The 15,842-nt window shown below is 36.8% G+C and overlaps 1 protein-coding gene across 3 annotated transcripts in view; it reads right to left on the bottom strand.

Annotated features, from left to right (window-relative positions):
- The window catches only part of PRKN (parkin RBR E3 ubiquitin protein ligase), a 732,020-nt gene that overhangs the window by 450,644 nt on the left and 265,534 nt on the right, over positions 1-15,842 (bottom strand). For all 3 annotated transcript variants that reach the window (XM_065057577.1, XM_065057579.1, XM_021295975.2), the window contains one exon: positions 6,194-6,312. In XM_065057577.1, the coding sequence (XP_064913649.1) occupies positions 6,194-6,312 (119 nt within the window). The remainder of the gene's footprint in view (positions 1-6,193; positions 6,313-15,842) is intronic.

Genomic DNA, 15,842 nt, shown 5'->3' on the forward strand with positions numbered 1-15,842 from the left:
AATACAGAATAAAATAGCTATAAAATAATTTTGAGGTCACCCAGTGTTGAGCTTTCTTACTCCTATAAGAACCATAGTATCTTAAACGGGTATTGGAGCAGCCTCCCCACGGTGTGGCTGGATTGGGCAGAATCTAGCATATCATCAAAGAAAACAGACCTTTTAAGATAGAAATGTGGGCATTGTGTTTTGTTTGGTTGGTTGGTTTTTCTTCTGATATTCATATTACTAAAAGCAATGAAGACACTGGCTGAGTGATGGCAGAATCAGACCTGCAGACTCCATGTGATCCTTCTTATGAAAGTTCCACCAGTAATTCTGGGTCAGCTCAGCACTAAATTTATGTAACACTCATGCCCTGCTCCAAGTCACTGCAAGTAATAGGAGAGCAATAAGGAAGCCTAGATGACAGAAATTCCTTACATGCATGACATCTATGGTACTAGAGTAAAAGTACTAAAAATAGCAGCTTCCTTGGTCAGGCCAATTAGTGATAGTTTCTCCTTTGCTATGATGGCAAAAGATCGTCTTCTGCAATTCTGTGAGACAGATTTTGTTATTGGAAACTGTTCAAACTATTTAACATGTATGATCGGTAAAGGTTTTGTATCTACTTTAGCATGGCATTGTGCAGGAACTACAAATGCCACTAGGAGACAGGACTTACTATCACAATATGGTCCTGCACGAGGAGTCTCAGCAGTTCATATTTAGCAGGCCTGTCACTGTCAGATCAGATCAGGAGAGAAGTGATTGCACAAAATAGTACATCTGCCTGTGGAGCAGGTAGGGAAAAGATCGGAATACGCCTGATTTCTCACTGGGATCTGGGCACATCTGAGCTTGTGCTATACAACAGAATAATATACTTGTATCTTGAGATGTTCCCTCACTCTCAAAAAGTACTGGTTCACTACAAAAAAATAAGCTTGTGATTAAGTGTGATGACTTAATATTACTAATGCAGAAGGATTTCCTGACTCTGTGGAAACCATGAGAAAAAAGAGTTCCGAGACCTCTTTTTCTCTGCACTGGTCTTCTCAAAACAGCATTAACATCAGTGACCAGTGGTGGTAATTTAGATGTCAGAATTGAGACATTTTTCATTATTTATGTGGAAAGAAGCACATATATTGAATACCTGTAATTTCCTGTAAGTACTACTTTTATCAGCCAAATGCAGGGAAATCAAGCTAACTTTGTACTAACAAATTCATTAGCAGGAACCCAACAATGAATGGTTGCTTTGCCTTCGTTAGTTCTACCAAGGAGCACACATTACAATGGTAACTTTCCTGTGTATAGTATTCAATATAAGTATTTTAACACATAGTGTTCGTCGTGTGCTAGCTAAAAGGTATCAAAAACATTTTTATTCTCACAGCAAACACATCATCTAGGAGGGACAAATACCTACATCATCCAGTCGCAATAATTCAATCACATTTTTAATATCTCCCTGGCCTGTGAATGAGATCACTCTATATCACGTTGCAGTCCACTGGGTGAAGTTTGTTTTGCAGTTTAGCTTCAAAGGACAAATTGATTTTCTGTAACTTGTTTGCAATATCACCCCAGCAGTGGTAACCAGCAGAGGGGAGAAGCTGACTCAGCAGTGGTAAGGGCTCGACAGTTGTGGAGGTGCCACTTGTCCCTTTCTCTTTCAGTGAGCCTTGCTCCCATGCAGTGAGCGGTGCTCTTTTCTTTCTCTGTCACCAAGCCAGGATGTAAGTAATGAATTCCAGGAATAATGTGTAATCTGAAATGAGCAGTGGTGTGAAGTGGTGCACTGTGGAATGGAGCTTCACAATGACACACTAAAAAAAGGGAGATCAAAAGTAAGGTGCTTTTTTACTTGATATTACTGAAAATCTCTGCTAAGTTTGTATTCATTAAAAAGAAAACACTTTATTTGAATAATTCTATTAAAATTCAGTTAGGACATAAGAACTCTAAGTACACGACTCTATTAAAGATCTTTCTTCCTACGAAATATGAAAGTATCAATTCAAAATACTACAGTGTCATCTATTAGGAAGACCGCTTAAACGATCTATGACCTGTTATTTGTCAGTCACTGGGAAGCACTCGGAGGACACCAGCACTTTTCCCTTGCAGAACTGTGATGTACCACACAGCCTGCGCTAACTGACAAGCTACCTAAGTGACAAGCTTTTCATGCTGCCAGAGAAACAAAATTCATCAGATGCCCATGTCTTTGCTAGTTTTAAGATGAAAGGCAATAGATGAAAGCAATATCCCTAATATGACAAATGATGAAAGAGCAATTCTGCGGCAGAGACAGTCTAACAAAACCCATGAATTCCTCCGGAATGCACAGGGCAGGGACAGCAACAGGACTGTGTGCACCAGCTGCTGGATGAAATCCAGGTATGCTGTCAGTGACAGAAACTAAGTTTCATCTCAGCTGCAGGGAGGTAAATCGGATCCATATATAACTCCCCAAGTCTGAAAAGATCTGAAATAATAACGCGAGCCATAAGGAACACTTGAAAACTATAGAAGCAGTTGTGCAAAACACCTTTGGTGCTTGTAATAGAGGACATACTGAAAGCTCAGCCAGTACTACCAATGACAGAATGTGAAGAATTACCAAACAGTAATGAGTCATGAGTGCCTGCCATAGAAATGTCCTCACCACAGCAACTGGGGCCGAGTAGGGAGACCTAAAGTCAATTTACCATGCTTCAACCCAGATTCTTACTCCGGTTGAATTTTGTGTTATGACAAACAGATATCAAGTCAAATGTTACTGACCTGTATATCAGGACTATGTGACAGAGTCAGTTATGTTAGAAAAGGTGTGCTTTGTGTGTAGAGCTTGGTGCATGCCAGTTGGCAGAATCAGGCCTTCCATTCACAGATATGCATTTTCCTTTCCACTATGGAGTTAATGTGAATGTTACCACTGCTACAGCTTCAAAAAAAGAACTGCAAGGGTGGGGGCGGTTGGTTTGTTTGTTTGTTTTCTGGAAAGAGGAATACTCTAATTAGCTGAATCATGGCCACTGAAACAAATTCCAGCATTGTCTGTATATGAAATAAATATTTTTAAAAGCTTAAAAGCAACAAAATATGTAAACCAGGGTGAAAGTAATGGGTAAAATCTTCAAGCTATTTCAAGAAAGTTGCTGGCAGGCTTGTAGATGGTCTACATAAGACTCGCACAATCCTGTCTTTCTGGACATGGATTTGTGCTTGATTAATTAGATAAACTATGGAGAGGTGATACTTTTGCAATGACTGGTGTTTTCTTGTAATTAAATCAATCTAGTATATCTATTTTAAAAAGTATTAGGTCATGAAATGTTCATAAAATACCGACTTAAGTGTCAACTGGAAAATTACAAATTTAATATTTAGATGGATGTCTTTGATAAAAATCAAAACAGTGCGCTCTATAATTTCATAGACGTATCATCAATTTAGTCTGAGCATCGTATAAGAAAATAATGCTATGCAAATAGGCATGGCAGTTAAATAAGGTTTTAGAATAAGACTGTTTAAATGAATAAGTAATATTTTAAAATGTCAGTCAACACACCATGAAAAAATAAAGCTCAATTTAATTAGGTTGGTCATTTGTGGCTTAGGTAGGAAAAGGATTAGCATGTAGAGTAAGTTAAGGCTGTCCAAAGCTCTGTGTGGGTTTTACACAGGTATTCACTTTCATCTCAGTAAAAGAATTAGTGTAACAAATGCTGGCTTACATGGTGCTTTGCTGCTCATGGCACAAGAGAGCTTCTCAAGAAACTTGCCATGTAAAGGTCAGGCACAGTTTACAGAGAATAAGAAAAAAAAATCAAGATATTATAAAAAATGTCTTTGCTGAAAAATCCATAGTATGGTGGCTTTTTTAGAGTTTGCTTCTGTCAACCGTATTTTGACTCATTTCTCTATAAAAGAAAAATAATTGTAGTACCAGTAGAGAAGATGTCTACGAGCAATCTCTGGCATAGTCCAGTGGGATTGGAGGGACAAGATAGAGGGTTTGGGGTAATGTATTAACTTACATGATTTTTTTTTTTTTAATGTGCACAGAAGTCAAGTGATTGATAGCAATATTTTCAGTCTGACATAACTTTCATACTGTAGATGGCAATGTATTGAAGAAAGCAGAGTAGATACAATCCACTCGCTTGGAGGACCACACTTTTGCCTGGCATTAATGCAGGGAGGCTTCTGCAGAGTACTGAAAAATAAATGGGGTGTAGTACATACTTCAGCCTTCCCCAGGTGGAATTATCTTCTGTCTCCTTGGAAGATGGACCAGAAAATGAGAAGAAGAGAGGTCACAAGGGCCATGCACATGTCAAATCTGCACCTAATCTTCATAACCTCAGGACTGAGGTGATAGTACTTATTTATAAAACAAAATGACTGTTGTACAGCACATTCATGGTGATAAGTGTGGCCATATTGCACTTTGGAAGTCCTCAGGACTGCTAGTCCAAACTGCTGGAAAAGCATGCTCACGGTTCTCAATTACTGTGCAATGGTAAAACAAGAGATGAAAAACAAAATAAAATATTTTCTTTGTTTTGGGGAAAAAGTAACAAAAACCATAAGTGCAAATTATTTTCATAGTCAAGTATTACTTAAAAACTAAACAGACAAAAATTATTATTTTATCATGGAGTTATGGAGTATACTTGGAACACGATAAGGAGACTCATTTTATTTTTTAAGTCTCCGAAATGAAGAACACTATTTAGCAGAATCTGTAAAAACTGAAAAGTTATTAAATTTAAGTCTACTTAATACAAGGTACATAATGATTCCAAACCAAACAGCACAGGTATGAAAGGCGTCATTTCCAAAACTGGGCATAGTAAAGGAAGCCACTGGGTCTAGCAGAGGACACATGTTCTGAGCTGTCATTGCAATGTACAAGGTTCAAACTCATGTAGTGACAACAGAAATGTCTTTCAGCAGCACTGACTGCTTGTATTCAACCTGAATACAATATTGTCTGTGTTTTTATCCATCCCGAATATAATGCCATTGGAAAGGTACATTAATGGCAAGTTCTTCTGTATCTTGATTTTATGTGATTTAAGCCTATATTAATCACCAATATTTAAATGCAGCTTTTGAGGAAAAACAAATCCCCTTAGATGTGTTCACTCGCAACACCACAAAACCCAGCGCTGCTAAGTTTCTGAAGTAAATTAGAGATATTCCAGTAATTCAGGAATTGCAGACAGAGCTTGAGGGGGTTTGCTGTTGTAGCTTTTTGAATTAGATGTGTATAAGCCTTGCTACAGTTTATTTTTTCAATAAGAATATAGGAGCTGAGCTTTAAAGGGTCTCACTATGCTATTACATGCAAAGACATGGAAACATTGGGCTAAATCAAGAACATGAAAGGGGAAATAACCACTTTAAACCACAGCAAAAGAAAAGCTTAACCACTTAAATATGTGTCAAATACCACAGAAAGCCCCCCCAAAATCTATAGCATGGTAAGGCTCAATCTTCTGCAAAACATAGGCCTCTCACATAAAAAGCCTGGTTGACAAACACTGTGATTTATGAGAGAAGGACTCCAAGTGCCCAGTAGCACAACCACTGAAATACCTGCCAAAGCTTCATACTACTGCACATTCAAGTCAAACAAAACTCTCTTGTTTCAGGATGCAAACCAAGCCTGACAGATTTCCTCTAAGTTTTTGTCCTGGCACAATAATTTTCCCTTGATTTCATGTGGCGTCCAGGCTAGAGAGATTAAGATTCTCAACCACACAGACATTCAATCCCTCCTTGTCTCATTCCTTAATCAAGGACATTGACTTCAAGTCTCTCTGTGGCCTCAAAACTGCTCCAGGCTTTGTTTAAGCTTCTGTAATTTCAACCTTTTAGCACACATGAAGTTCTATAGATTGTGCCTACTACCAGGTTAATCATTAGTCCTTAAAATATAAAGTTAAGAACATCATTACAAGATTTGAGCTCTAGTCTGCTATGTTTTCCTCGTGTTCTGCAAATAATGGAGATAAGTTAATGAAGGTTTCACAAAGCTTTGAGTTACTCTTCTCATTTATAAACAGCAAGAAAATATTTAAGTAGAAATACATATATACACAGCCACATGCATGTAAAAATAGATAAAATTAGATTTATCATTTCCATATACTTCAAAACCTTGAAACACGCAAGCAGAAAAGCTTACCCTTGTCAACGTCAGTGTTCCTTGTTTACATACATTGCAGCGGACCCTCAGTTTCCCAGGTTTCACAGCTTGGCAGAAATATTTGCAAAAAACATAAAAACTGTTGTAACTAGCTGCACCTGTCAGGAAGAAAAAAAAAATGCTATATACTGGAAGTCAGTAACAAACTGTAATGAAATGTTTCTATTTGGCTTTATAAGTGATAAGTAAAAAAAAAAAAAAAAAGGTTGATTAATTTTAAAGCCTGAAGAGAGCATTGTGATCATATTACCTTGCCTAGTCTAGTTCTTAACACTTTTCAGTAACTTCTGCTTCTTGATCAATAGTTATTAGGTGAACTACACTGTAACCCCCAGAAAATGCATCCTGTCTTGAGTTTGAGCTTATCACTGATGAGCACCAACTGTAATCTTTGGCAAGTGATGTATGAGATTAATTACCACAGCTCTCCATAATTTGCATTTTACTTCCTGTCTAAATTCGTCTAGCTGCAAGTTTTAGTGAGTTCAAATTGCATGAAAATTTCCTTGGATGAAGTTTAAAAGATTAGTGAGACTGATTTCACAGCAAGAAAACAAATATTTAATTTAGCAAATTTAGTTTTATTCATGGAAGACTGGGAACAGTTCCTTTATTCTTGCTGGCAGCAGTATAAGATAGCAAAGTTTGTAAACTGCTGCCAAGATATTAGGCCAAGTAAATTTTTCAAGGAAAATGAAATGAAACACATTCTGTTCTGTGCAACTATGGAAAAGAAGATGATATGCAGAGAATTGTGTAACCTTGGGGCAATGCTAATGAATTTGATTTCATATGCAATCCTGATCCCTGTTTTGATTAAACCACTTTTTAGGAAGGCTATTGCTATTCCTCAGAAAATGATGGAATATTCATAGCATGGGTTTAATCTAGACTAGCCATCTTCAAGTTCAGAGACTCAAGCTTATTATCAGAAGTTAAACTCTGACCAGAATATTGTTTTTACCAGATTTTGTCCCAATATCAAGAGGAATGGTTGTGGAGGTGTGACTCACTAGCAGTGGTGAACTTCAGAATCAACAGCAGTCCTTTAGAGATCAGAAATTTTTTACTGTCTTCTTCCCCTTTCTTCCATTTTGCCTGCATTTATCAACAATACACTTTCTAAATATATTTGATTCCTAACATGCTACCACAGTAAATATGAACTGGAATAAAATTTTTAAATGTGACTGACTTGCTTTATTTTTACATGTTCTTCACATGATAAGGGTAAGACCTTGTGTTCTAACAATGAAAATGCTAACCAATTTCATGGTACACCTATTCATACGTGTCCTAACACACATGTGCAATTAGTTTCCAAAACTCAACTTCAGAGAACTATGCTGTCCAAAAAGCTTTTTTTCTAAGAAAAAAAGATGTAGATGTCTTCAAAGATGTATAAAGAAAGAAAAAAAATAAAGAAAAAAAAAACCTGTAACACATGGAAAGGATAAGCATATCAAACTTTTTCAAGTTTTCATAAACATAAGCTACATAAGAGTACATCAGTGATGTCTCTAATATCAGTTTTAGTCCACTGATCGATCGCCTGTTTTCATTGTGCTTCCCTGGGGAACAGTAAACACCATAGAACATAAATCATAACAGAACTCAAGTGATTGGTTTTTTAAATTAACACACACTCATACATTCGCACACATACAGACTCTTTATATAAGTGAAACTCAGAAGGTTGAGAGCACACTTCTCAAACCAGTCTCTAACACCTGTGAGATGAAAACATTTCCACTAAAGAAAAAAAGGCATGCATTGAATTATTTAAGATATGGTACAATGTTGAGAGGTGATTCCCAATTAAATCTGAAAATTTTTGGACATCTGCATCTCTATTCACTCATATTTTGTTTGAGCTTCCTAACACTAGAACAGAGAACACATCTGGATTTTACTCCATTTGAGCTAGAATCCACAACAAAAATCTAAACTACAGTATAGCAGCTGAGGAGGAGTACACTTGTAAATTACTGAATTTTACTTTTGGCAGTTCCTCTATGCAGGATCAGTAGGTCAATCAATAAAACAAAAAGACAACACCTTTGGCACAACTGAAAGGAAATACTACACAATGTAAGTAAGCAAGAATGCTATTGCTAATAGAAGTCCACAATAAACGAGATTATTTCAGCCCCTTATTCCTGACTCAACCTCAAGTGCAGGAAGTGAGACCAGAGCCCTTTACCTGTTTTGGTATCACTCGCCCTCTCCCATTGCTCTGATTTCTTATATGGGTGGTCTAATGAGACTAGGAGACTGCTGCTTCTGTTCCTAGTACTTACTGTCCTAATTTGGTCCTACTCTCCAGGATTCCAGCCATCACGCTAATGAAACTCTTCCAGTCAAACAGAACCATCTTAATGAGTACGTAAGCCCTTCCAGAATACAATATTTTGTTAATTGGGCTGATGCCTTTCCTGATCCAGTCTTCCACTCCCTAACGTCTTGTGTCCTTGTCTCACATTTTATACCAAGTTTATTTCAAAAAGTAAACTGCTTGTGTCAGGAATCATGCTTTCTGCCTGCTTTGTGTTCTTAGCTCATTCCATCTGGACCAAAGATAAAATAACATTATTGGATAATACTCTGCAAAAGATTCACAGGATAGCATGGCATAAATCAGCATGACTGAATACTGCAGTAAAAAACAGAAGTCACAGGAGAGGCCTAAAATGAAACATATTGTTGATTTACTATAGAGGATAAATCTTTTGCATTAGCTTGATATTTACTCCATGCAAAAATAGACTAAGTTAACTCAATATTCATTTTTCTTAGCACTTTCCATTTTTTTCCTTTTTCATGAATATAAAACGTACCCCTAAACACATCCCCTATGTAAAAATTTGAAATATAAGAAACAAATTTATAATATAATGTGTCTGCAGCAGTTAAGCAGCACAGATCTATTCAGAGACCCAGAATAACTTTGGAAATGTGTGCTATGGCAAGGCTGCTGGAGAGGCACAACGTAACAAGAGGAATGTTCTGATTTTAAGAGTAAAGTGTAAACGGAAATTTTCAGCAATCCATTCACCATTTTATGCAGATGTGCTCATCTCATTCTCACAAAGTGCAGTTACTTCCTTAGGTGTATGGCCTGAGCAGCATCACCAGGAGCAAAGAATGAATTAAAAATGCAGATACTAAAAGTCGACATACAGTACAATACTGATGGCCAGCATCTTTTCTGACTAGTTAATGTCATTGTGTATTTTAGCATGGCCCTTGGCTGAGACTGGATCCCACTGAATCTATTTTCAGAGGGGAACTGAAAGCAACAGGAAAAAAGAAATCTGCTTTTTGCACCAGCTTTGACATAGCAATATTAACAAGAAATGCAATTATGGAACCCTGCCAGTAATCACTAAAATACCTGCAGCACCAACCTTAGAACCTCAACTTTTCTCACTCAGTCATGGTCTATAAGCTTTCATAAAGCTTCACATTTATAATTTATAGTACTGGCAAGTACTGGCATTCAGGAAGAATGTGCAGATGCAGCAAATTACAAGTTAAAAAAAAAAAAGGAAGTCCCTTTGCATATGCTGATTCTGATACTGAATGTGAGTGTTAACACCATAAATAAATAAATAAAATCATAACTACTAGTCCTCCTTGCAGTTACATACATTGGTGGGTGAAGGAAAACTGAGGGAAAACCAAATGTGTTGTATCTGAAATCTCACTTTTGAGGTCCATATGCTAAATATCTATTTGTGGGGCAAGGGTCCCATAATAGTCACTTTTGACCGTCAGTGATTCATCCGGTGGTCTGAACACTCTCTTCTAGCTTTCCCACACCAGCTGGTACATCAGCATGTCTTTTGAGAAGCCATTTACTTTGTGTCTCTTATCCTTAAAGATAATGCAATAAGGATCTGTCATTATGTTTACAAATATTTAACTTTAATTTACTGTAAGTTTACTTCTGCAGTCATAAAGAATCTATAAGTTCCTTCCCCTGGTCTTCTGTTCCAGTAATTCAATATCTTTATCTTTAAAAAGACATGCCTTATTTTTACATTTAATTTTCTGTGCTGAAATTTAACAATTATATCCTCTTCTTTCCACCAAAGATATGGAAACCAATTTATTTTCTTTTTATTTGCAGAAGGTTTTTGTATTGGTTTTCTATTTCATGGGCTAGTCAAACCCAAGATGGTCATTCCTTTCTTATATGTTATACTCTCTAGAGCTCAAAACATTTCTCCTGGATTTTTCTTTAAATAGTGTGAGGTGCAGCTTCCTAACCTTGTCATAACTTTCCAGCTGAAGTCTTTCTAATTCTGAACAAAATAGGGTTCTTTCTTCTTCTTTAAGACATCTTGAAGGTTATACTTCTGCTTATCTGTTCCTATACAATATCTTGTTTAACATTATGGGCATAACTTAATTGGTTCCTTTGGTTTCTGTTCAGTCTATGATCTAAAATGAACCTCCAAACCATTGTCTACTTTATCTGTTGTAACCCATTCTGTATTTGTGCTGCTGAACACTGCCAGCCAAGTGCAATACCCTGTGCCGGCCCTTACTGAGCAGCATGGTGGTTTTCTCCAGACTGTATTTCCAATTTGTCATGATAATCTTATATTCTCAAGCTGTCCTCCAGCTCATCCACAGTCCCTCCTAGCTTGGTGATGTCTACAGCTTTAATAAGTAACGTGTCTATTCCATTGTCCAGATCATTAATGAGAATATTGATTAATATCAGATGTAGGGCAGACCTATTCAATATATCCCTCCATTTTGATGATGAACTACTAACAACTATTCTCCACCTATTAGGAGACAAGTTGACAGCAACCCTACTGTATTTTTATCTAGGTCCAGACCCCTAATTTGCTAATGACAGTATCATGCTAAATTGTCTGAAACCTTACACTAGTGAATATGTGTTATCTGTTCACTTCTTCTCCCCACAGATCTGGGTTTTTTTGATAAATTTGTGCTGGTTTTTACTCTTGTTCTTGGATTCTTTCAGGTATTCCAAGTGTTACATTTTGCCTCGAAGCATTTTCAAGAACTTCAAGTAATCTTCTAGTTTAAAATTCCTAGACTTTCGCATTACTTTTTAAAAATGTCACCAGGTGCCCCCTCCATTCTTCCTTTATATTATTTATTTTCTGTGAGTTCTAGAAGTTATTCCAAGAGTGCTGAGATTCCATTTAATAAGGAAGATATTTACTTTGAAAGAATATAAATTATTACATACTAATGTCTCATAAAGCAGCCAATTTAGAATTATCCATGTAGGAGCAGGCACAAAATAAGTCTGAGGTGTTCAAGGTTTTTTCTTGTTTTGTTTTTGTTTCTGTTTTTAAACTACAAGCAAAAGATTTCCTAACAAAATTTGTAGTAAAACCTAAAGCAAGAAACTAACTGATCAAGAACAGCTACTGACGTTTCAAGACCTTCCAGAATTCAAAGCAGAAGTATACATAGGCTAATCTACCAAGATAGCTTTGGTAATAAGTTATAGCCTCAAGTCAACCTACAGTAGTAGAAATAAATTATTTCAATTTTTATTATCTTTCTATATTAACCATCAAATGACATTACAGAAGAGATAAAGTAACATATTAACCTAAATTGATCACATCTCCTTTCTAATATCCAGAAATAATGTCTCAAAAAAACTGAGTTTAAGCCCTATGTAAACTGAATTGCACAAACTAACTTATCGGAGATGGGGTTAAGGATCATTTTTGGAAGTTTAATATCATTTCGACCTGGGGGGGGTACCATCCCTGTCATTCAGGAATGGATAATAGGTCAAGAAAAGAAACAACAATAATTATTCTCTAGTATATTTTACATTGAATGCACCTCTATTAGATGTTTAATAGCTCCTTCAAGAGATGAGAAATAATTCCAAGCTAGAATCACAATGAATACTATGTAATTAACATGGTGCTGTGTTGCTGATTGCCAGTTTTTCTATCAATGTTTTCATCCAAGTGAAGCGTGCAACTCTTAGAGAAACTTAATGACTTCCTACTTGGAAACAGCTAAAGTGTCTGAGGGCAATATTACAGTAGGGAGATGAAAGCTCAAGAGAAAAGTATTGTCACAAGACAGAAATATCCTGATTATTGTAAGCCCCTCGCCATAAGCTTCTCTGCAAGCATTTTTCCCTGTCATCTCCACTTCTGGCTTAGTTATCTGTGTTCAGGGGTGTCTAAGGTCTAGGGTCCATCATCCTAACCTTGGCTCAGCCTTCTAAGGAAATGACCAAGTTGTGAAAAAGTTTGTAGAAGGATCAAAGTAAAATGGGAGAAAGAAAGGGTTGTGGAGATGGAGTCACTAGGCCAAGGATTCAAGGGGAAAAGTACCAACATGGGTAGCTATAAAATCTCAAAGGAAAAATTTAGGGGGTTACTTGATTTAACACCACATGTTGCAAGCTTAGAGTTTAATAATCCAAGATCCACAGATGACAGGTTTCCTGTATTCTCATTGGTCTCCACTAAAATCTTTCTCAATGCCTCTGCTATTAATTCAGATTTTGCTTTTCTTTCTAGTGTGGTTTCTATATTAGCTTTTTCTTGATGCAGTTCTTCAAATTAGCCATGTAAAAGAAATGACAAAGGTTTGAATAAGCCACACTGCAGATTGTATAAGATCAGACCAACTGCTTCCTCCTGTTAGGCTTTAGAGAAATACACAATCAACTACCCAAACCTGAATGTCAGAAGTCTGAGATAAAATTTTCCCAGTTAAAAAGCAGTAGTGGGTCTGATAGACAAAATCTGTTGTTCCACTTTCAAAAGCAATTTATTGATCATTTATGCTTCCAACATTACTGGTAACTTTTAAACAATGTACATTTAACAGGGATCAGGCTTATATGCATGGCTAATGTGTACAAATATATATTTACTTGTACATATGTGAATTATACATTTATATACAATGTAAATGTATGAGGCACACACTTTGTTGGTGTGTAACTTTAAAAAGTTTAGTAGGAATTCAGAAAACAATCCTTATTTTGCAGTTTTTACTTCCAAATATCATCAGGTAAAGCCATTTATTACAGGCTAGTTTTAGTAAAATGCTTGGTGTTTTTCTCTGTCAAGTTCATTAAGTTCCTTCTACTGGCCAAAAAAATACAAATGCCAAAGGCTGCTCATTTATGATCCATGTCAGGACTTGTCTTTTTATCCCAGTGAGAAACCCTCTCTCTTTTCTACCTCTTCAAAGCTAATTTCCTCACAAATATCCCGTCACAAAAAAATATTAAAACTGTTCTCTCCCTTTAGTGTTTTACATAAAAAGAGAAAGTAGCTTTCTCTGATGTGTATCCTAGTGTTTTGTACTGTCTCCCCATTTAGATTTTTAAGCTCCTTAGGAACTGAATCGCTGTTTTTTCCTGTGTTGTTAATGATGAACATGCCGCAGGAGCTTTATACATGTTAGTGATAGCACAGACCAATTATTCTGATATGCATGACTAGTTAATCAGAAAACATAGTCATAATGACTATAGACCTGATCCTGAAATCTCTAATCAGTCAAAACACCCATTATCATCCCTATGACTGTTTAAGTGAATAAAATCTGAATAGGGATATTAGGAGCTAACCCACTGTTCTCATTTAAACTGCATTTTCATAGAGATGATAATGATTACCGAGTCTTTCCTTTAACTCAGCTATTTAAAAGAGGACACAGCTACAGGAAGTCTTTCAGCAGGCTGAAAATTACATAAAGCCAACATTGTTTCAGATTCCACCATATTTACATCTAGACTAGTTGTGATTTGTGAAATGTAGACTGACTGTCAGAGACATCTCAGACCATTTCAGCAATTTGCACCCACATTATGAAAAACATATAGTTAGAAGTGAACAAACAAAAGTATTTTTCCAACTGTCTTCAATTTAAGGACTTCGCTTGATTCAGCACAGTAGGAAGAAAAACATCTGCAGTATAAGCCCAGTAGTCTCAAATCAGTGAAAGCTTCCACATAAAGCTAAATTTTTTTTAAAAGTGTGGAGGATGCACTTTCTGCATCTAGAAAGGAGACATGACTTAAAAGATCCCATTCACTTTCCAAAAACACAACTGATGGGTTCTGCCTTTAATTTTTGCTTTTTTAAATCTTTACCTTCAAAGATTTCACAGAGCACAAACACATATACGTAGATGGGCATATAAATGGGCATACTTATAAAACTTTTCTACCTGTTGATGATGATGCTTATTCTTTATGACACCTATCTAATTTAGACCATGAGAATGGCATTTATTTGACAGCTAGATTCATCTAAACTGGTTGTGCTATATTCTAGTGAGAAAAAAGGGGACTTTTATGGTTTGATTCTATCCATCTTAAACTAGATATAAAAAAAAAGATATAAATATGTCAGATAAATTGTGCCTGAAAGGGTCTTTTTCTCTCTGTTGTGGGGATTTGGGACTATTAGAGACTGGTAGAGACATCTACATTGCAAATCTCTAAAATCAGGTGAGATGAATCCCACTTTGTGATGCTCTGAACACAAACTCATGAGGAACAGCCAAGGTATTTTGCAGTACAGATAACACTATCAAGTAGACTGAACCTTAAAAAAAAAAAACAAACCAAAATTCATTTTCTTGAGACTGAAATATGATTTGCAGAATGTTTATGGAACTCAGGTAATTAAAGTATATTGAAGAGACAGCTATATAGAAAAAATACAAATGGACTTACCACTGTAAAAGGACTACAAGTAAAAGTAAGGGAGGATACTGAGAAGAGGTAGAATTTGACTGAAAAGGGTGCAATGCCTGCATAAGAGGTGGAATATCAGAAGTACTTGACAAAGACAATATGGGTGACATTTATCTTTTTAACTTTTACCTTCTTGGTTGTCACGGAGGCACCCCGTAGGTTAATTTAAGGGACAACAGGGTCCAAAACAACTTTTATTAGACCGGTGAGGAACAAGGTTTTAGCACTCCAAAAGTGACTTAAATAAAGGTTCGGATATCAGCTGAGGAAAATTATTTAAGGGGCAGCAACTAATAAAACAGGCGGTCCACAGTGTGCATGCATGTGGCTTCACTCAAAACAATGCCGGAGCCGTCCCTGAGTCCCGGAGAAGTACACACTTGCCTAAACACGGTGCGGGATTATTTTTAAAGAGATACACATAGTCGTAGTGAGTATGTAAGTGTACACTCGCGATTCCACGAGGGTAAATTTATAATACACACGCAATCCTGCGAGGGTTAATTTACTTACATGTGCAAGTGTGCACGGAATCCTACACGCGCTTATGTGGAAGCACGGGAGGAAAATACACTCACAATTGTGCGAGGGGCTCTCGGCGGCCACTCGTGATTGTGCGAGGAAATAATTTATACACGTGCTCGTATCGGGCATGGAAAGTTACGCGTGAAAGTGTGCACGGAAGGAAAATACATTCGCGATTGTGCGAGGAAATAATTTAAAGTACGCGTGCAAATGTGCACGGAAAGTTACACGTGCATATGTGCACGAAAAGTGTAAATATACTCGCAATCCTGCAAGAAGTTTTACTCACACCCGTGGCGGCGAGGCAAGCGGGGTCCCCATCCCGGGGAGGGGGGCTCTCGGTGGCAGCATCTTGCTCGTGCT

This window comes from Columba livia, chromosome 3 (genome assembly GCF_036013475.1).
Source record: "Columba livia isolate bColLiv1 breed racing homer chromosome 3, bColLiv1.pat.W.v2, whole genome shotgun sequence".
In the NCBI taxonomy this organism is placed as follows: Eukaryota; Metazoa; Chordata; class Aves; order Columbiformes; family Columbidae; genus Columba; species Columba livia.